The following is a 21,167-nucleotide window of genomic DNA, read 5'->3' on the forward strand; positions in this document are numbered from 1 at the left end:
GGTAGGGAATGGACTGGGATGATTGTTTTAGCTTAATAATGTTTGGTGGGTTTCTTTGATGTGGGAGCGGTCTGATCGGATGTAGCTCTTGAAAGCTTCTGATGACCAGCGACCGAGTGTTTGGATTTGCTGCTGGGAGAGGCCTTTTTGGGCTGCTGCTAAGGTGTTTCTGAAACCAGAAACGGGTGACAGGACGATTGGAGTCGTCTGTAAAGAGGGGGTCAGATGGGTTTTTTGATTTAGATTTCATGATCTGGAGAAAAGCTAGGAGGGTTTGGAAAGGTTGGATGGGCGACTGGAGGTTTGAAGATGTAAATGAAGTGGCCTCTCTTGGATTGGTCTGTTTCGCTTTGTTTAATGAAATAGGAAATAGCTTCACTGCCTAGTACTGCTAGGTCGGAAATGGTTGGGTGGATGGCTGGGTTGAAGCTAGATGTGATGGCGAGCTCAGAGCATCTGAGGAAGCCGAAAAAGGCAGGATAACATGGCGTCTAGCGTGCGGGCGATGTGGATGGATTGATAACCCTTTCGGAGGGTGGAAATGCACTTTGATAGTATTTTCAGTGTTATAGGTTGGCGGGTGTCTGGGTGGGTGGGGTTGGGGGTTTTGTATACCTTTAATAAGTAGGGCTGTCTGGGGATTGGAATTTTGGGTGGAAGGTGAGCCGTATAGAAGTTTATGGGAGAATTGAATGCCGCTAAGGTATCCTTTAATGGAGCTGACTTGGAGGTTTTTGATGGCGTTAAGATAGGAGATGAAGGAGGTGATAGCTAGCAAGGAGAAGTCGGGGAAACGATAGCTTGTAAGCCGCGTGAAATGTTTTGAAACATCTCCACGCTGTTAGGTAGGACTGGAGGGTTCTGGGGGAAACGGCTTGGAGAATGGAATTGAGGGAAGCTTCGGGGAGGGGTCTCAGGGGGTGGTTTATGGGAATATCAGCTCTGAATAGGGAGGTACTGGGGTCAGGAGTGGGTCCGCCTCCGACGCCAAGGATTTGAATTTCTGGAAGGAAAAAAAGCAGAAGAGAGTTAACTATTGATTTCTAGACCCAGGAATGTGTTTTTGCGGTCATAATGAATGGTCGCAAGCCGAAATCCAAAAGGCATTAGAGTGGGGGAATGGGAGCGGGCCTTTGTTGACGCGGTGCACGGTAGCTTCGTTGTCGCAATAGACAAGGATGCTAGTGACGGGCCATTCTTTACCCTGTAGGGAAGCTGCAATGACTGTAGGGTATAGCTCAAAATAGCGCTGAGGATGATAGCTGATGCGGAAATCTGGGTGGGGGGGGGGGGGGGGGCGGTTATGTGGATGCGAACCAGCGGTCTTGGAAAACACCTCCGAAACCGATGGAGGGGGTGACATCTGTAAGCGTTGGATAACAGTTGGGGAAGAAATCAGGTTTTTATATAAGGATTTTATATAAGTTCCATTGTTTAAGGAAGGATATCCACAGACTGAGTTAGTTGCGGCATGGGTCGGTTAGGGATATTTGGTTCTCTAGGGCGTGGGCGGAGGATGTGAGAAAGGGTAGATGGAAGATGAAGGGGGGCAGCCTTGAGGGATGATGTGCATTGTGAAATTTAAATGGCCTAAAAGCTTGCGCTTGGAACGGTTGGATTAGTTAAGAGTGAGGAAGTCCCCAGAATCGTTCTATCGATTCTATCTTTGGGTCTGCTGAAGGCTTTTGGGTAGTCAAAAGTGTGCGGCTGGGGAGGAGTCGGGGGGCAAGATGATCAGAAAGTCGTTTAGGATATGAACCGGAAACTGTATGTCATGATTGTTGGAAAGGATCCAGCAAATTGCCTCTGATAACATGTTGAAAAATTAAGGGCTGCTTCTGCAGCCGAAGTGAGGCAGTGAAGTAATATTATTCTGCCAGCAGACACTGAATAGGTGACAAAAATCTTGGTGGATGGGCATGACTTTGGGGTAGAGGCAATGTCGACTTTGGCCAGCCAAGCACAGTGACTTTAGTTTTTGTAAAATCAACGAATGAATGAAATGACTCGAAAAAGGATTCGTTCATTGCTGAACGAGCCACAAAGATCCGAGTCGGTAAAAATAATTTGAAATCACGCTAGACGTAATTAGCCTTTTTCACACTTCCGTGTTTCTGACTTCCGGACTGGCGCTCACAGGGTAAGAGTTTTTTCGGTGACAGCAGCGGCCGTATTTAACAAGCGTTCGGGAATTAAAGTCTATTTTTACAAAATAGATACTATGATACTACGATATATACCGGTGTTTGCTCTAAAAAATAGCAAACATTTCTTCAAAAACTTTGTGTCAACTTCTGGTCATCACAAATACTTTATTTAATTATGTCTGTTAGCACTTATAATACAGCACAGTTTTGAGTTTTGCCATTTTGTCTATTTGGTGCTGGCTGTGCATTATGACTCTTCACTAAACAAGAGATGACTCCGATTAATGGCTTTATTCCTTTTGGATCTGGATTACGTTGTTGTATTGAGTTTATGCATCATCCGGACTCAGAATCATTTAATTTATTCTTGGGGAAATGTGCATTTGGATATAAATGCTGTCAAATGCTGTCATAATTTACCATCATGTAGTGATTCGAGGGAAATTACTGAGTAATTTGAGAAAATACGCTTAAATATACCGGAGATAGAAAACAGAAACTGGAGCTGGCGCTATGTTGAGCTTATTATATTGATAAGTAGCGGTCTGAGTGCCCATATAAATTACAAACAAGTAAATTGTTGTTTCTTTGTTGAAATTATAACAACAACTTGGAAAGCAGACAAAACAGAAAAGGTAAGAAGCATTATTTGAGACAAGAGCATATTAATATAATAGGCGCAGACCTGTAGCGGAACTGACTTTACCCTGCGCTGACGTAATTTCCGTTTTTTGTGAAAAAGGCTTATCCCTGTAATGGACGAAAGGGGGGGGGGGAGGAATGGCGGGCGCTGGGGCTTGCGCAATAAGTGGAGGGATGTTTGTTCGCGTTGGTTTTGGATGGCGGCGCTGCCGGCCATGGGAAGGAAAGGGGAGTGTGCTGAGGCATGGGCTGTGAATGGGACTTTTGCAGACTGCGGCGGTAAACTCACGCTACCGCGGCGGCTTGAAGAAGCTGCTGGGTTGTGATCGAAGCCGTGAGCGGCGGGCTGGCGTTCGCTTTGGTAGATCGGCGCGGGATGTTTGCGCTGGGGCTGGCGAGTGCTTCCCGCAGACCTGCCACGGTCCATTTCGCTGTTGCTGGAGCGGATGAGAAGGCTGAGGCGTCGGAAGACGCCGGGGAAGGTGCCGGTGATGGCGTGGCGAGAAGGCCTGCGGCCCCGTGGTGCAGCCGCGGGCTCGGTTGTAGGATCCTGCGGGGCGGTGGTGGCTTGAGTTGCGGCTAGGGTTGCTACGGGATCTCGTGCCGCTTCAAAAGCGTTATCCTCTGGATAAAAGGTGATCTCGGACATGTTCTCGGTGGTTGGATGTGCCAAAGTGTTAATGAAACGAGAGATAGTGAAGGTAGGAATGTTGTGATATTTATAGGGATTTCCTGGGTTGATTGGATAAGGAGAATGATTGCTGATGGTGAACCAGCCGTGTTAATTATCTGAGCGAGCTCCTCCCTAAATTTGTTCAGAAAACATCACTTATACAGTGACGCCCGGTAGTGACGCAGCAGCAGCGGCAGTCGCCGCGGTGACGTCACATGCTGTCACCGGCCATTTCATGTAGTTTTTTCATATGCATTCTTCAGACACAAGTCATTCTGCGGCGTTCCCCGATAGCGACCCCTAGGGGACGCGGTGAGAGTTCCCTCGGAAGGGAACTGAAGGCCACTATCAGAGCAACCTGGGTTCTCATAACACCTGAGCAGTGCCACATACTGATCGACTCCATGCCATGCCGTATTGCTGTAGTAATTCAGGCAAAAGGAGCCCCAACTAAGTATTGAGTGCTGTACATGCTCATACTTTTCAGGTTCATACTTTTCAGTTGGCCAAGATTTCTAAAAATCCTTTCTTTGTATTGGTCTTAAGTAATATTTTAGTTTTCTGAGATACTGAATTTGGGGTTTTCATTAGTTGTCAGTTATAATCATCAAAATTAAAAGAAATAAACAGTTGAAATATATCAGTCTGTGTGGAATGAATGTACACATTATACAAGTTTCACTTCTTGAATGGAATTAGATAAATAAATCAACTTTTTGAAGATATTCTAATTATATGAACAGCACCTGTATGTTCACAATGATTGGTCATCCACTTCAGCAAACTCACATATTTCGGCTTCTCTTCACTCACTTGCACTTGGATCAGAAACTTCCTGACTGACCGCCCTTAGACGGTTAAACTCGGTCCTCATCTCTCCTCCACCTGCACACTCAGCACTGGCTCCCCCCAGGGGTGTGAACTCAACCCAATTCTCTACACATATGACTGCCGCCCTGCCCATCACTAGAACATCATCATCAAATTCACTGATGATGCCACAGTGGTGGGTTTAATCTTAACGGGGGATGAGGCTGCCTATAGAGATGAGATCCTGAGATTGTTTTGATGGTGTTTAGTGTCAGGTTGTTGGCTGAACACCACTCTGACAAACAAAATCATTCTTGACTTTAGAAGGCACAAGGCAGACCCCTTTCCTCTTTACATCAATGGAGACTGTGTAGAGAGGGATCAGACATTTAAATTCCTCTGTACCATCATCTCACCAAATCTCCCATGGTCAGTCATGGTTAAACACCACAGTAGTCATCAAGAAGGCACAGCAGCGCCTTCAATTCCTGAGAGTTTTAAAGAAGAACAACATAAAGGAGAAGCTGCTGGAGACATTCTATCACTCTGCAGTTGAGAGTCTGCTGACATACAGTTGCACAGTATGTATGCCAGCTGTACTGAGGCAGAGAGGAAGGGAATACAGTGGATCATTAACAACGCACAGAGGATTATCGGCTGTCCCCTTTCCTCTCTGAAGGACCTATTCAACTCCCGGGAACAACTCCAGAGCTTAGAACATTGAATATGACCACTCTCACCCTGGCTTCCACCTGTGCAACCTGTTGCAATCTGGCAGGTGCTACAGATGCATTAAATCACGGACATATAGATTTAAGCACAGTTGTTTTCCCTACGGCTATAATCACACTAAACACATACATGCACTGATTCCCTTTTCTATCATACTCAGTGCAATTTGAGTATTTGTGGATTATATGTGTATTATATTTTAGTGCCATGTTTTTTTTTATATCCCCATGTTAAATGTTTTATATGTACTGCAAAATACTAATCTCAGAACCAGAAGTCTACCTCATATTAGTGCAATAATTAATTTAATAAGATATTACCTTTTTATTTCTACCTATTTATTTTTATATACAAGCATTTTTTCTTTTTAGTTTTTGCGTCTGTTTTATGTACCATGCACCTTATGCAGAAGTTCTGCAATTTCTTTGTACAGTGACAAGGAAAGGAAGGAAAGGAAAGGAGGTGAAGTGAGGCCAAGTATGGTGACCCATACTAGGAATATGTGCTCTGCATTTAACCCATCCAAGTGCACGCGCACACACACACACAGTAGTGAACACACACACACACACACTGTGAAAACTCACCCGGAGCAGTGGGCAGCCATTGTTGTGGCGCCCGGGGAGCAGTTGGGGGTACAGTGCCTTGCTCAAGGGACTCACCTCAGTCGTGGTATTGAGGGTGAAGAGAGTGCTCCCCCCACCTACAATCCCTACCGGACCTGAGACTCAAACCTGCAACCTTTGGGTTACAAGTTCAACTCTCTAACCATTAGACCATAGCTGCCTCCTTGACAATAAAACATTTCTAATTCTAATTCTAATAGCAAGCAGTACTCGTTCCCGTAATATTTGTAGTTGTTATATTTATTTTTTATTTTATACATTGTTTTATGTAAATTATTTAAATAGGAATATATAAACACCTACATTATACTGTACAAAAGTAATACAAGACTAATATTGTTCTGTTACACTTTTATTTTGACAGATTGCTGTGAAATTTCTGTTTGTATGATATGATGCTATAGTTTTCTCAAATGAAACGGTAAAAGTGACACTCACAGCAGCTTTGGAGATTGAGTTAAAGGTTGTATCAGCGATTTCTAGCCTAAAACATAAAGTGTCAATTTCAGCTGACCTTTCTTCACGATCCGCTCGCTGCCTGCCCCATAAATTGTCTGTGAAAAAAACGCGTCTCTCTGGTCAGCCTAGGGTCCGAGATATGCCAAAAAAAACAATCGGCACTACCAACCTTTCCACACATAAACAAACAGTGTTCCAACCAATCAGCGTCAGGGGTTTGGTGTTGTGGACTTTCCTACTGGTGCTGGGATGTGAGGGAGGCGGAGCGAAAGTCCACAACACCAAACCCCTGACGCTGATTGGTTGGAACACTGTTTGTTTATGTGTAGAAAGGTTGGTAGTGCCGATTGTTTTTTTTTGGCATATCTCGGACCCTAGGCTGACCAGAGAGACGCGTTTTTTTCACAGACAATTTATGGGGCAGGCAGCGAGCGGATCGTGAAGAAAGGTCAGCTGAATTTGACACTTTATGTTTCAGGCTAGAAATCGCTGATACAACCTTTAATCTGTTCATGTGAGATGCAAATGCCAAAAATTAGAGGGAGCGTCACACGTGCTTCAGGATGCGTGTAGTAAAAAAAAAAAACGCGTCTCCCCATTCATACATGCAGAGGCAAACGGAACATGCATGATTCATATTAAAACGGTCTTTTTGCATTTCAGTTTTCACAGACACTAGTCCATATTGCGATTTGAATTAAGTGACAGACCAACTTTTGATTTATGAATCCAAAAATCAGCGCTATAGTAAATTACGTTTTTATGAATGGAGTCCGCGATCCCGTCCGTGTTTTCGCGGAAGAGATATTGTAAACGCGCGACCACGTAGAGACAGAAATTACATGCCTTCATGTAAATAAGATAAATAAGATAAACAGACCGCAAAGGATGATGGCCACGCCTGGGCTGATGGGAATTGTAGTTCCCGCTACCTCCCGTTCGCTCCATTCGCCTGAGCAAACTTTTCTCAGAAGACCTATCATTTTATCGAGTCATGGGACCACGGTATCGAAAAAATTTGCTATTGTGGTACGACGGTATTTACAATACCATTACATCCCTATAAAGGACCCTGGCCTGCAAGGCAGGGATGTCCAGGTTATAAAACTTAGCAAATGTGATCGGCGAGGCCCAGCCAGCCACCACACAAATTCCTGTCATGAACACACCGCTACACCATGCGACACCTCTGGTGGAGGGGGCTCATACTCCAATGGGGCATTGCAGGCCCAAAGAAATGTGAGCTAGTGTAACTATCCACCTAAAAAGTCTCTGCATCATGCCCGAGTGCCCATTGGTGCGGTTACAAAGAGTTGTTCCGACTGCCTAAACGGGGCGGAACGCTAAATTTAAATTCTCAGTACCCTGCAGGGGCAGATCAAGCATAACTCCTGCTCTTCTTCTGAGGGAGGAAGTTCAGAGAGTGTAATGACCTGTGCTCTGAATGGAGTTTAGAGCACCTTAGGTGTATAACCATGCTATGGTTTCAGGACAACTTTGAAGTCATTGGGCCCGTACTCCAGGCAGGTTGTGCTCACAGAGAGCGCCTACAGATCTCCTATTCGCTTGACCGATGCTAATGCTAGATGCAGTGCAGTTTACAGTGACAGGGACCAAAGGTTGGGGGTGGTCTGGCTCCTCTTCCTGTCCCGCAGATCAGAATAAAGACTGTGGCACCGGGTCCAACGCTAGCTTGGTCCAGGGTCCCTGGCGCTTCAGGTGGGAGTAGCATCTGGTCAATTGGGAATGCTGTCGAGGCTCAGGTTTGGCTGGCTGGGTGGTAGCGGCAGCAGGTGCAGGCTTCGCCCTCAATGCTCAGCTACAGGCCCGAAGAGGTCAGTGGGGGAGAAAACAATAGATGCCAGCGGTGAAAAGGCCACTTACAGTAAATAGCCAGAATTATCCACTCAATAAACATTTATTATTATCATTGCTGAAAAAACAGTACTGCTTAATATTTTTGTTGTAAATGAAAAAGAGACTTTTTTAGGATTCATTTTTGAGCAATTAATACTTCTATTCAGTAAGGACACATTAAGTTTATTAAAAGTGTATGTCACAAAGAAGTGCCATTTATTATGCTACAGAAGATTTCTGTTTCCAATAAATGCTGTTCTTTTGTGCTTATCTAAGAATCCTAATTTTTTTTTTGTTTGTTTGTTTGTTTTGTTTTGTTTTAGAATATTCTGAATAATATTAAATGTCAATAATAATAACTATTTTTAATAATTGAGCACCAATAATAATTTAGTAGCACCTATTATAATAATTTGAATCATGTGGCACTCAAAATTGCAGAAATTTTAAAATTCAGCTTTGCCACCACAGGGATAAATTACATTTTAAGATATAATAAATTACCTTTTTTTGTTTTGTTTTACTATTTCATATTAAATATAAAATTATAATAGTGGCACATTTGTACTGCACCAACCACTGACACCCAGTGTACATTCCAGACAAAATTAAGGGATTTCCGTGTCACTTCCACAACTGTGCATGAACCCAAAACCCAACACTAAACTTGTAGTAAAACAAAATTTTACTTTCATTGTATGGTTTATGCATTTATGTTATGGATTTCTTTGTGTTTTGTCTTCTTACAGCATTTTCCCGTTTAAAGGCTATTCTAAACCGGTGAGTGGCAACACAGAGGCTCTGTGCACAGACCCATGAGCCCAAAGAGCTATTGTCTGTAATGGTAACTTTGAGGACCTGACCTGACCTGACCATTCTACAACAGGGCTCCACTGAAAAGGATTGTTACAAATGTGTCTCTTTTAAAGTGTCATTAAACTCCCTTAGCACTGGTTGTTCACACCTCAGATTTGAAAAAGACTCAAGAAATCGGCATGTAAAGCTGTGGAAAAGTGCAAGTGAAGAGGGTGGGATGAGGGTAGAAAACAACCAATAAAACACAGACCTACAACACACTATACAGACAAATGAATATTAAAATATGAGCAGAGAAAGAAAGAAAAAACAAACAACAGCGAAGATATGGGCCACCTTGATATATTTAAAAATATATTATAATAATGATAATGAACTCTCAAGAAATCTTATCACTGGAGACTAACAACTATCATGAACAAACCAAATATGTATGCAATTTATATATAAATTTGAAATAAATAAGCAGTAAAAGCCTCCTTTATTGATCAGATGTGTTTTTGTAAGAAAAATATCTATGTTTAAAATGTAAGAATCACTTTAATCTAGTTTGCGTTCAGTACCGCCATCTAAGCTGTTTGCCAATTGCAATGCAGTGGGACTGCTAACCAATCACAACACATTTGGTTTTTTTGGAAGGTGGAACCTGGAACTAATCGAGCTGTTTGTGCCAGGCTGGGGAGAAAGCCATTGTAATAATGTAAATTATGTGAAAAAATTATGCCTTTTTCGAACCACCAAGCATGAGAGTACATAATTAAGGTCACCTAATATAAAGTGTGAACTTTAGTTTTTCTCAGTAAAGATACTTTGTTGATACTTTTCCCTTAATAATATGAATAATGAGTGCTATTATAGTTTTCAATGATGTGCAAATTGTACATATATGTTAAGATCTTAAAAAATGTGATAGGGTTTCATGGCATTTCATGACACACATTTCAAGGTTTGTATGCTTAGTACAGCGTAACAGAACAGAGAGTAAATGGGCTGTACTTACAGTATGCTATGGAGGTCATGGCCCTTTCCTACATCATGTCTGCACAACACTTTTACTTTTACATTAAGGTTACAGATCCTATCCATAATGAGATATAAAATATAGTTAATTTGGAAGTAAAACCCTAAAAAAAAATTTAAACCTATAGTCTAAAGTCTGTAAGTGGAGTTATTTGCTTTCTTGATTTGTATCTTCCAGGTCCCTGTACACACTACTAACACTGTGAAACCTTTGAATTTTGTAACTCGAGGGACCAACATCACTAAGATCCCCATAAACCCCTCCAAAAATATTTTCATCCAATCAGACAAACCTATCTACAAGCCTGGACAAACACGTAATACATCTCCGTAAATTACTGCAAAAATACTTGTCAGTATTATTTGTTTTTATTAATATGAGCCTGTGAGACTGTTTTACATACTGTATGTGCTAATATTCTGTCTCAATTTTTTTTTCTTCCCCAGTTAAATTTCGCATTGTGTCTCTGGATTCCAATTTATTCCCTCACAATCGTGTGGTAAGTTTATTTCATTTGAATTTTTTTTTATTTTATTCTTAGTTGAAGTGATACATATTCTTGTTCTTTTGACTCAACTGAAATTACTTTCTTCTGTCTTTCTCTTGCAGTTTCGAACTGTCGAACTCCAGGTAAAAACCTTTAAGCAGTCATGACCTGTTCATTGTTTGTTACTTTACCTTAGTGCAGGGTGATACCACTGTAGGCTTTTTCATTATGTGCCTGTTGTTTAGGACCCTTATTCAAATCGCATTGGTCAGTGGTTAAATCAGACCACAAGGACTGGCATCTTGGATCTGTCCCACTCCATGTCTCCAGAAGCTGCTCAGGGTTACTACACGATCACTGCTTGGGATGATAAAAAACAACAAATATCACAACGCTTTGAAATTAAAGAATATGGTCAGAACCATGATATAACATCTGTCAGTTCAATACTGATCAGCTTTTAATGTGCACAATTTTTTTAAATATTTTTTTCCACTTGTATCTCTTAGTTCTGCCCAAATTTGAAGTGAACATCGATTTTCCACCCATTATATCTGGCAAGGACAAAGAGGTCACTCTGAGAGTTTGTGGAATGTAAGAATTTATTACAAATATGTCAGTTTCTTTACAGATAAATGAGGTGCATACCTGTTTTTCAGTCATATTTTCAGCCTGGTAAAATACTTTTTCACTGTCTTTAGATACACTTATGGCAAGCCTGTGCTGGGATATGTGAATGCTAAAGTATGTGTGCAGAGCTATGATTACAAATCTGGTTTACCTAACAAGCTTGATGCATGCAAGGACTATTCAACAAAGGTGCGTCTGCACAAACAAAACTTTTACCTTTTGGCCCTGTAATCCTAAAAACACTGTACTAATTACCATTTATCTGCTTATACATCATAAGGTCCCAATTCCAAAAATGTCACAGATTCTTTCTGTGCAATTTCTGAGTAAACAGCTTTTCTGATATCTGAATATGCACTTCTAGTGTACTTCAAATCTTACAAGTACATTTTTAAACTACTTGTAAATGGCAATTTTGTCATTTAACATGCATTTTAAATTGTGTTTAAATTATCTTTAATAGTTGTGGAAAAAAGTACATTTATTTTTATGTGTTGACTAACATACTTAAGTAAAGGATCTGACTATAACATTTTTGCAATATATATATATATATATGTACACACACACACACACACACACACACACACCGATCAGGCATAACATTATGACCACTGACAGGTAAAGTGAGTAACACTGGTTATCTCTTCATCATGGCACCTGTTAGTGGGATATACTAGGCGGCAAGTGAACATGTTGTCCTCAAAGTTGATGTAGTAGAAGCAGGAAAATGGGCAAGCTTGAAGATTTGAGCATGTTCGACACAGTGTTAAAAAATATATATATAATTTTTTTTTATTATTTGTCAACAAAATTAACACTGGTTTGACAAGAGTCAAATTGTAATGGCTAGATGACTGGGTCAGAGCTCTCTCCATAACTGCAGCTCTTGTGGGTTGTTCCCAGTCTTCAGTGGTCAGTAACTATCAAAAGTGGTCCAAGGAAGGAACAGTGATAAACCAGCGACAGGGTCATGGGCGGCCAAAGCTCATTAATGCATTTGGAGAGCAAAGGCTGGCCTGTGTGGTCCAATCCACAGCTACTGTAGCTCAAATTGTTTAAGAAGTTAATGCTGGTTCTGAAGGAAAGGTATCAGAATACACAATGCATCGCAGTTTGTTGCATATAGGGCTGCATAGCCACAGATCAGTCAGTGTGCCCATGCTGACTCCTGTCCAGTGCCGAAAGTGCCAACAGTGGGCATGTGAACATCAGAACTGGTCACAGAGCAATGAAAGAAAGTGGCTTGGTCTGATGAATCACATTTTCTTTTCGGTATTCCCTGGTGGCTGTGGCCTCTTTCAGCAGGATAAAGTATCCTGCCACATAGCAAAAATTTACGGAGCACTACAACGAGGTGTTGACTCGGCCTCCAAATTCACCAGATCTCAATCCAATATAGCATCTGTGGGATGTGCTGAACAAACAAGTCCGATTCATGGAGGCCCATTCTCGCAACTCACAGGACTTAAAGGTCCTTCTGCTAACATCTTGGTGCCAGATACCACAGCACACCTTTAGGGGTCTAGCAGAATCTATGCTTCAACGGGTCAGGGCTGTTTCCGCAGCAAAAGGAGGACCAACACAATACTAGGAAGGTCATAATGTTATGCCTGATCGATATATATATATATATATATATAGATTAGATAGATAGATAGATAGATAGATAGATAGATAGATAGATAGATAGATAGATAGATAGATAGATAGATAGATAGATAGATAGATAGATAGATAGATAGATAGATAGATAGAGTTTTTAGATTTATATAGGGTTCATACTGCAACTTTTTTTGGGAGACTAAATTACCGTTTTCATTTTATTTTTATTCATTCAGACTGACAAGACTGGCTGTTGGTCTCAAGTGATAAATGTGTCGAAATTTAGCTTGTCTACAGGAGAATCTTTCCAAGTGAATTGTAATGTGGAAGAGTCTGGAACAGGTGAGAATGTAAAACAAACGGCTGTTGTCCATTTTTATTCTCCAAAATAGAGTAATGAAGCATGGTCTTTTGTTCTTCTAGGGATAACTATGCAGGGTTCTACCTCAGCTGTGTTTATTCGTGATTATATCCGTGTTCTCTTTGAGGACACACTGGAGACATACAGACCTGGCATGAACTTTGAGGGAAAGGTAACAGCTAGCTTGAGGTCATTTGCTTCTAATTATTTAGTTAATGTTTCAAAACTCTACAGACCATATGTTTTTAAAACCATTTTTATAAAAAGTTACTAACTGTACCATAACTGTTTTTGTCTGACTTGTCAGTATTATAACTTTTGTATTATAACATGATATCTATGACTTTTGTATTATAACATGATATCTATGACTTTTGTATTATAACATGATATCAATGTATGTAATTTGGCTGTACTGATAAGATAATTTGGAATCTTTTTAAGGCCAATCATAAGGGAGGTAAAAAACAGCCAGATTCTGAGGCTCATGTATATAAGAGAGTCAACAGTTTCCTGCAATTGACGTATGCTCCAGAGAATCCCAGCTCTCGGGATGAAATAACAGTGACGGTCAGATACACCATTGATGCCAGTGCTCTGAATCTAGGCCAGACAGAATTAATTTTCGGTTACTTGGTATGTTTTATTTTTCCATCAATTGATTGGTCATTTTTTTATTGCTCAACAAGCTCTAACTTTTTTTGTCCAAGAATTTTAATATCTGTGCTTTGCTAACTTTTTTTTGGTGGAGAAAACAGAATTTTCCTGAAAGGTTTTTTCTTGAAGCGCTATCTTGTAGCTATTACACAAAGAGATTATGAAAAAAATTCAGTGCTAGTAAAGCTGTAGAACTCTAGTATTACATAAATTGACATACAGTAATTATCTTCCTGCAATGCAGGTCTTTTCCCAAAGCAGTTTGTGTCAATATGGTCATCGGTCTGTGAATGTAAACACCAGAAATGGCGCAGGTACACAGCTCTTTTACATTAGCAATCACTTATTGTCTAAATATATTTTTATGGTCTGTGTACATTGTGCTTCAGCATGTGTCTTTTTTGTTTTGCTCTCTCACTTTCTTAAAAGTAATCACAGGGAACTTCATAGTGAATAATCTGCACCTTTTGGTTCCTTTCGCTTACGTGGTGGTTTACACAATTCCTCCCTCTAGACAAGATGTATCACACATTGTAATTCCCATTCAAAATGTTTTGCCAAGGGTCAGTAATCTAATTTCAGAACTCAATATGAAGCTTTTATGTATATATATATTTTTTCATTAATGTGTGATGAGAGCATGCCTGTGCTTTCACAGGTGTCCTTAGAGTTCTCGTTTTCCAAAGTGGAGCCTGGAGAGATGATATATTTTACAATGAAAGCCAAACCTGGTTCCTTGTGCTCTGTGCGGGCCATTGATCAGAGTGTGATGCTGTTGAGACCAGAGTCCGAGTTGGATGTGTTCACTGTATGTTACACCATAATTTTTTTCTGATTTATAAAACGGTTAGTTCCATTCCGCAATTCTGATTGGTCAGCAGCTGTATCGTATTCATGATACGGCACTGCTATGACCGCTTCACTCAACGGTTTTGTGTATCATTGAACCCCCTTAGCAACCACCCTTAGCAACGTAAACACAGCTGCAGCAGTTAGGGACTACTTTTTACAGCGGAAGGCAGTTAATAATTTTACTTTATGAAAACGTACAACTTAATATAAATATAAATTAATATATATTTTTGATTTTAATATTTTTATTGTGTGGTAACCGTTTCATAAAAGCAATAAGGTACTTGAGGCCGTGCTGTATCGTGAATAAATTTATTCACGATACAGCATGGCCTCTCGTACCTTATTGCTTAATATTTTCCTGATATTACAATGAACACAGTAATATAACACTTCCTTTTACTTAGGGAGCTAGAATCAAAATTGCTAATACTGAGGTCAAAGCACCGGATGTTTACGATATTTATCAGAACACGTCCAAGTTGGAATGTAAGTTACTTGATTTTTTTTTATTTTTTTTTTTCCATTTGGAAATGTCCTTTTAATCTGATTGTATGTACAAACCATCAATTTAAGCAGCTGCTGAGTATGATTTTGCCCGATTGAGAAAGCCAGTGGTCCTGCCTGGAATGAAGCAGGGATCTGATTTAGAAGCACAAAAACCTACTCATGAGATCCGCAAATCCTTTCCAGAAACCTGGATATGGGATCTTATACCTGTGGGGTATGTATCTTACACTTTGACATTGGTGTATTTACATGACAGTCCTTTTTAATTATGCAGAAAAAATATTTAAAAATAAATATTTTGAGTTATGCGGTGGTTAATAATATTTTTAATAACTTTTTAATATACACAAATAATATTTTCTTCTTTCATCAGAAAATCAGGATCTGTGAAAGTTGAAAAAATGGTTCCGGACACTGTCACTAAATGGGCGGTAGGGGCTTTCTGCACATCCCAAACCGGGTTTAAAGTGGCCCCCAAGACTGAACTCATTGCTTTCAAGCCTTTCTTTGTGAGCCTCACCCTTCCTTACTCTGTTATCTATGAGGAGATGTTCACTCTCAAAGCCACTGTATTCAACTACCTTCCCAAATGTATCATGGTAAGCCCCCTTAATGTGTTTACTTGTTTGTACTGGAGTGGTTTTGCAAGTGTTTGTAGTTATAAAAAAATAATAATAATAATAATAAAAAAAAAAATATCTGTCTTTTAATAAAGGTGAAGGTCACGCTGGCAGACTCACTGCACTTCACAACTCAGTCATGCAAAGGCTGCACTTACACTCAGTGTGTTTGCTCTGGAAAGAGCCAAACCTTCCAGTGGATTGTTACACCCTCTGAACTGGGTAAGCCAGATACTTTGACTTCTATATGAGCAAAAACAAACAAACAAAAAATTTTTTTATTTCAATTTGCTTTCCCAAACTGAAAACTTCATTTCACTTTTTTACCAGGACATAGTGTTTCATTTACAATAGGAATGTCTAAAAGGGATAGTTTGTCCAAAAACGAAAATTCTGTCATCATTTGCTCACTCTCATGTCATTCCAAACCTGTATGAACATCTTTATTCTGCCGATACAAAGGATATTTTGAAGAATGTTGGTTATGGTTATCAAACACATAATGGAAGTCAATGGGAACTAAAGCTGTTTGGTTACAGACTTTCTTCAAAATATCTTATTCGCAGAACAAAAAAAAATACATACAGGTTTAGAATGATATGGAGGTGAGTAAATGATAAGAGAATTTTATTTTTGGGTGGACTTTCCTTTTACCACTTACTGCCTTGAATGTTACAGACTTGTTTATTATTGCAGGCACCAGGGGTACTTTGTTTCTTCTGTGACCTTAATTCGCTGTCATTGGTCTGTGTGTTTAACAGGAAATGTGAGCATTACAGTGCATGCTGAGGCAGTTAAGAGCCAAGAACTGTGTGGCAATGAAGTGGTGACTTTGCCAGACAAAGGCAGAGTTGATACTGTGATGCAAAGTGTTCTGGTGCAGGTGCCTTTACTCAGGGGTTAAATTGGGATTTTTTTATGTTGGGGGAGGCTTTTACATACAGGTATATGAATCTCCCCTTCCTCCATACTTTCTTGTATTAAAATCTTATTGTTTTGTTTCTTTATTAAAAAATAATGCATTTCTGAATTATGCACTTTATTTGCTATTAAAAAAAATTCAATTTATCACAAACATTTGTGTCCTGTCATCATTTACTATCTCTATGTATTATTACTCTACATATGCAAATGTATGGATCTTAAAAGAATAACCTATGCCTAATATTAGTGCATATTAGTCAAACATTAAATCCTAATTTCAAGTTTTAAATCTTTCCTAACCCAATTACTGTGTTTTTGATAAAATGCACAATTGCAGATGCACAATCGGTGTCTGTTTTCATCTCTGTAATCTAAAATCACATTCCAAAGCACTTGATATTTTAGTAGAAGTAGAACTGATGTGTTGCTGTGGATCGATTCAACTCTTCTACTGGTTTAGTAACTTAAGTTTTAAACAAGATTTTATCGCCAACACATGAAAGCTGCTTTCAGACTTTTTGTTTGCTGTTGTAACACCCAATAATATCTGTATACTGTTTCCCCCTTGAGTGTTTAAAAGTAGCACAGTCAAAAACGGTTTCCAAACCACTCAAATGCTTGATATCTCTCCTTAGCAAAAAGAATTCATCTTTTAAAGTGCTTGTTAACTTCAGTAATATCATGTTAGAATGCTAATTGAGAAAATTCTCCTACTGCTGCCCACTAAAGTGGTGTCAGTTTCACAGCGTTCCAAGGATTACCAAATAATTTCAGTCAACGATCCCAACACATTGCATCAGCAAACAACTGACTTCAGAGAGACTAAAGTGTACAGTATACCCCAAACAGTTCAATATGTATTGCCTACATATTGCTCAAAGACTGAACTGATACTCACTAAAACTTCTCAAACTTAGAATTCTAATGAGATTTTTTTAGGGCTGCCTTGAAGAAAATGATAATATATTCCAAGACATAATATAACAGCAAGTAACTAACAGTTCCTGCATTGTGAGTAACATATCTGTAAAGGACTTTGTGATGCGCAAAAATCTCTGTTTTATTTTATTTGTTTATCTTTTGGAAAATGTAAACTGTTATGTTCTGGGGCGGAGTCAAAGGTAAATCAAACATTTTACATATCCATCTTATTCCAGACGAAATAGGGACGCTATACAGAAATAACGCTACGATAACAACGTTCAATAAACGGTAAAACAGTTTGCACTACAATCTAAGGTGACCAGATTTCTGAAATGAAAACCGGGGACATTTCCTAGTTCAGTGGTCAAAATATCCCAGACAACTCACTTGTGTTTCTACGAATTAAAAAAAAAAAAAAACATGGACAAAATGTTTTTGTTTTTTAAATGTTGTGGGTTCCATATATTAATATCATAATTTATAATTACAGTGACGTTTGAGGATCAAACTTACCATAGTTTTTGAATACAATACTGCCCTCCAAAGGCAAAGCGCAATAAATACACATTTGGTCAAAATTTAGTTAAGGCTTAAAATGGACTTTGTGACAACTGTTTTGTCTTGTGGCAAAGTCTCCTGGTTCAATTTTGTCCCGTTTCAGAGAAACGAGAGTGTCAACATGTTTGACTAGCTGGCGTAAAAACTTTAAAGGTATTTTTTTTTTCAGTTTCAGTGTTGGCATAGTTACTGCACTTTGCCTTTGGAGGGCAGAATAGTAGGCTAACCTTTGCAAATAGCAAACATATCAAAACAGTATTATTATAACAAAATGCTTGCTTTAGAAAAACATTAAAAATAATAAATATGAGAACATATGATAAATAAAACTATTTATCAAATATGTAATTTTCTGTGTAATTACAACTTTTCAAAATTTTATGTTTATGCTTTTGGAAATTGATCTTTTCTATCTCCAATCAGGCTTACTATTTTGCATTTTAGGATTATTTTGACCACAGTGTCCTAACTACATGCGACGTGCCACACCAAAATTTCTATTATAGGTTTCTATTTCTGCTATGACCCGGCTGGAACAACATCGTATACAAACTGACACTTACGTGCTTTATTCAATGTTAAAAGTGTCTAATGTGAGTTTGAATATTACGTGCCATTTAAAGCAACACTGAAAGCAACAATAGATAATTTACCTCAGATCTACATTTAAGAAGCAGCCGTACATAAAAAAAACTGCGAACTCAAAACAAACCAACATGTGCTTTCCATGACAAAGATGGTATCGGTCAGTATGTAGTTTTAATAATGTTTAAAAGGTTTATTATTTATGAATTAGATTATAAACTTGTCCATTTCGTTGGGAGCGCAGTGCATGGCACTGAATGGCCGTGATATTTCAGTGATACTGTCAGGTCGCGCTGTCAGTGTATTTTGCGAGTTTTGAACGTGCTGTAAAACGAGGATATTCCCAGGGAAAGGACACCAAAAACCAGGAAAACGTGGACGTCTGGTCACTCTACTACAAACCAGAGTGTTTAAAACTTTTGACGCATTAAAGCGGACCATATGAAACCAAAGACATCTAGACGAACCAAAACAGAACGTGATATCACAAGATGTGGCGCTAAAAAGGTCTAAAAATTAGAGGTCGACCGATATTGGTTTTTACCAATACCGATAGCTAGGTTGGACCATAGTGGCCGATACCGATTAATTAACCGATAGTTTTGGAAAATGGATACTGAAAGGCATCTAAAATAGTGCTCTACTATTTTAAAAAAAAAGTACTAAACCATACTTTGTAAATTAATAAAAATATTAATATTAATTATATATTGATCATTAAAGTTATTTCATAGTTCATTAATGTTAACAAAATAAACTTCAAAATTTAACAATATATCAGCAAATGTTGAAATTAACACTCTAACAAGGAACAACTATTCTATTCTACAGCTTTCATCAATCTTAGTTGATGTTAAAAATGGGCTCATTGTAAAGGAGTGGGAATCTTTACATTTTAACAATATGTAAAATTGCAGTTTCTATGCTATGTTAATATTTGGAATCTCTGTATGTCAGTACTGCCATCTTAAAATTAAGATTCAATTTAATTACATTTTATATCAAATTTATTTCGTGCAGAATTTACTTTATTTTTTATATATATAAGCAGGCTACTATTTAAAGCAATAGACAGTGACATAGACAGTGGCTGCTTTAACAGGCTTCAATGAATGCACAGACATTTTGATTTATCAGATGTTTTGTCCTGCTCTGAAAACATAACTGACTGAATGTACTGTACATCAGTCTTGTATAAAAGTATTCGAAAATGCAAGTGCATTTAACCGCATCTGCAATTAAGCTTTTTGGGACGAACAAACATAAAGCGAAAGTGAATGTCTGCCAGTGCGCGAGTTTTGTGCATCTAATAGTACTGCATTACAAACGGCAGAAATGAAGGCATATCTAAAGTAAAACACAGTGCAAATTCTGTGCAATGAAGCCCGCCGAGTCTCTAGCGCGCACATCTGCCATATGCGCGGGGAAAAACACAAGCTCGTTGAAGAGAGGATTGCGATGCGTCGGAGAATCCATTTTTCACCCACCCTTAATGAAACCGGGCAAAGGTTATTTGTATTAGTATTATTTGTTTGTGTTTTGTTTCAGTTCAATCAGTTTATTACGATAGAGGTTTATCTAATTTGTATATGTCATAAAGGATGTGGTATGAATTGGAAGGCAATATTCCGGGAGAATTGGAGAGGGTAAGACACCATTTTTGACCACTTCGTACGTTTTTATTTGTGGAAAATCACTTCTTAAATTTCGTTTTGTATAATTTTTATCTTAATTTTTAATACATATTTATGTTGATCGGTTATAAAAATCAAATAAGAACAAGGAAAACTGGCATTGTGGAATAAAGTGCATACTACCATGCTTCGGTGGCCTGAAGAAAAGGCTAAAACATAAATTGTAGCTCTATATGAAGCATACAGACTTTATTAGAGCTACAGAAATTCAAATGTTTCGCTTAAATGCACAATACTCAATCTTCCAGCCCAGGGCCAAGTCTTTATGAACATTAACAATGATTTGGGACAGATTTGATGTAATGTAAAACTATGGAGCGCTGTGGCGCATCAGGATTTCTGTCGGCTAAATGAACACAGTTTGCTTTCTCACATCACGTCTTTAAATCTGCAACTTTACTGGCTAACAATATGACCAGCTTGATATAAACCAATGCAAATATATGGTAACAATCCTAACATTAAACACTGGTGTTGACTTAACCTCTCATACTCTATGACAGCAGAGCAGAGTGTGAGCCACTTCAGCAAAGAACTCAACCCGGAAAAACTATTGGCAGGGATTTTTGCCGATAACGATAGTTCCGGCAATCAACTATCGGTGTCGATTAATCGGCAAAACCGATACATCGGTCGACCTCTACTAAAAATTCAAACCTACCTGGTTATTCTCCTAATATGAGCCATGTTGCCTGTTCACACAGGTGTCGAAATTGGAAATCGTGGCGGAATGGATATTTTGTAAGCTCAAGCAGGCAAATACCACCAGATGCTGCTTCCGAAATCGCATACTGCTTCAGAAGAATCTACATTTAAATTTGAACGTACCTCCTGACCGTTAAAAAAGTACGTTCTATATAGTGTGAATATGGGTAGTATGAATGGAATTCGGACGTAGTACATCCGCCGCGTCTACACTTTCCGCCATTTTTCGAATGACGACTTCCCTCCCGGAGCCTCATGGGATAGGAAAGTGT

At 39.0% G+C, this 21,167-nt stretch overlaps 1 protein-coding gene across 1 annotated transcript; it reads left to right on the forward strand.

The window, feature by feature from the left end:
- The first annotated feature begins 3,436 nt into the window (after positions 1 to 3,436).
- Positions 3,437 to 16,580, forward strand: LOC141301444 (alpha-2-macroglobulin-like). Its single transcript, XM_073831670.1, has 21 exons — positions 3,437 to 3,490; positions 4,707 to 4,853; positions 7,782 to 7,924; positions 8,696 to 8,726; positions 9,961 to 10,099; positions 10,230 to 10,282; positions 10,393 to 10,413; positions 10,516 to 10,684; positions 10,780 to 10,864; positions 10,972 to 11,089; positions 12,742 to 12,847; positions 12,929 to 13,038; positions 13,311 to 13,502; positions 13,768 to 13,837; positions 13,953 to 14,086; positions 14,182 to 14,331; positions 14,783 to 14,864; positions 14,955 to 15,099; positions 15,259 to 15,484; positions 15,601 to 15,727; positions 16,267 to 16,580. Exons 1-21 carry the CDS (start codon positions 3,437 to 3,439, stop codon positions 16,407 to 16,409), a joined length of 2,445 nt encoding a protein of 814 aa, XP_073687771.1. The 3' UTR covers positions 16,410 to 16,580.
- Positions 16,581 to 21,167: the final 4,587 nt, after the last annotated feature.

This window comes from Garra rufa, chromosome 25 (assembly GCF_049309525.1).
Source record: "Garra rufa chromosome 25, GarRuf1.0, whole genome shotgun sequence".
Lineage (NCBI taxonomy): Eukaryota > Metazoa > Chordata > Actinopteri > Cypriniformes > Cyprinidae > Garra > Garra rufa.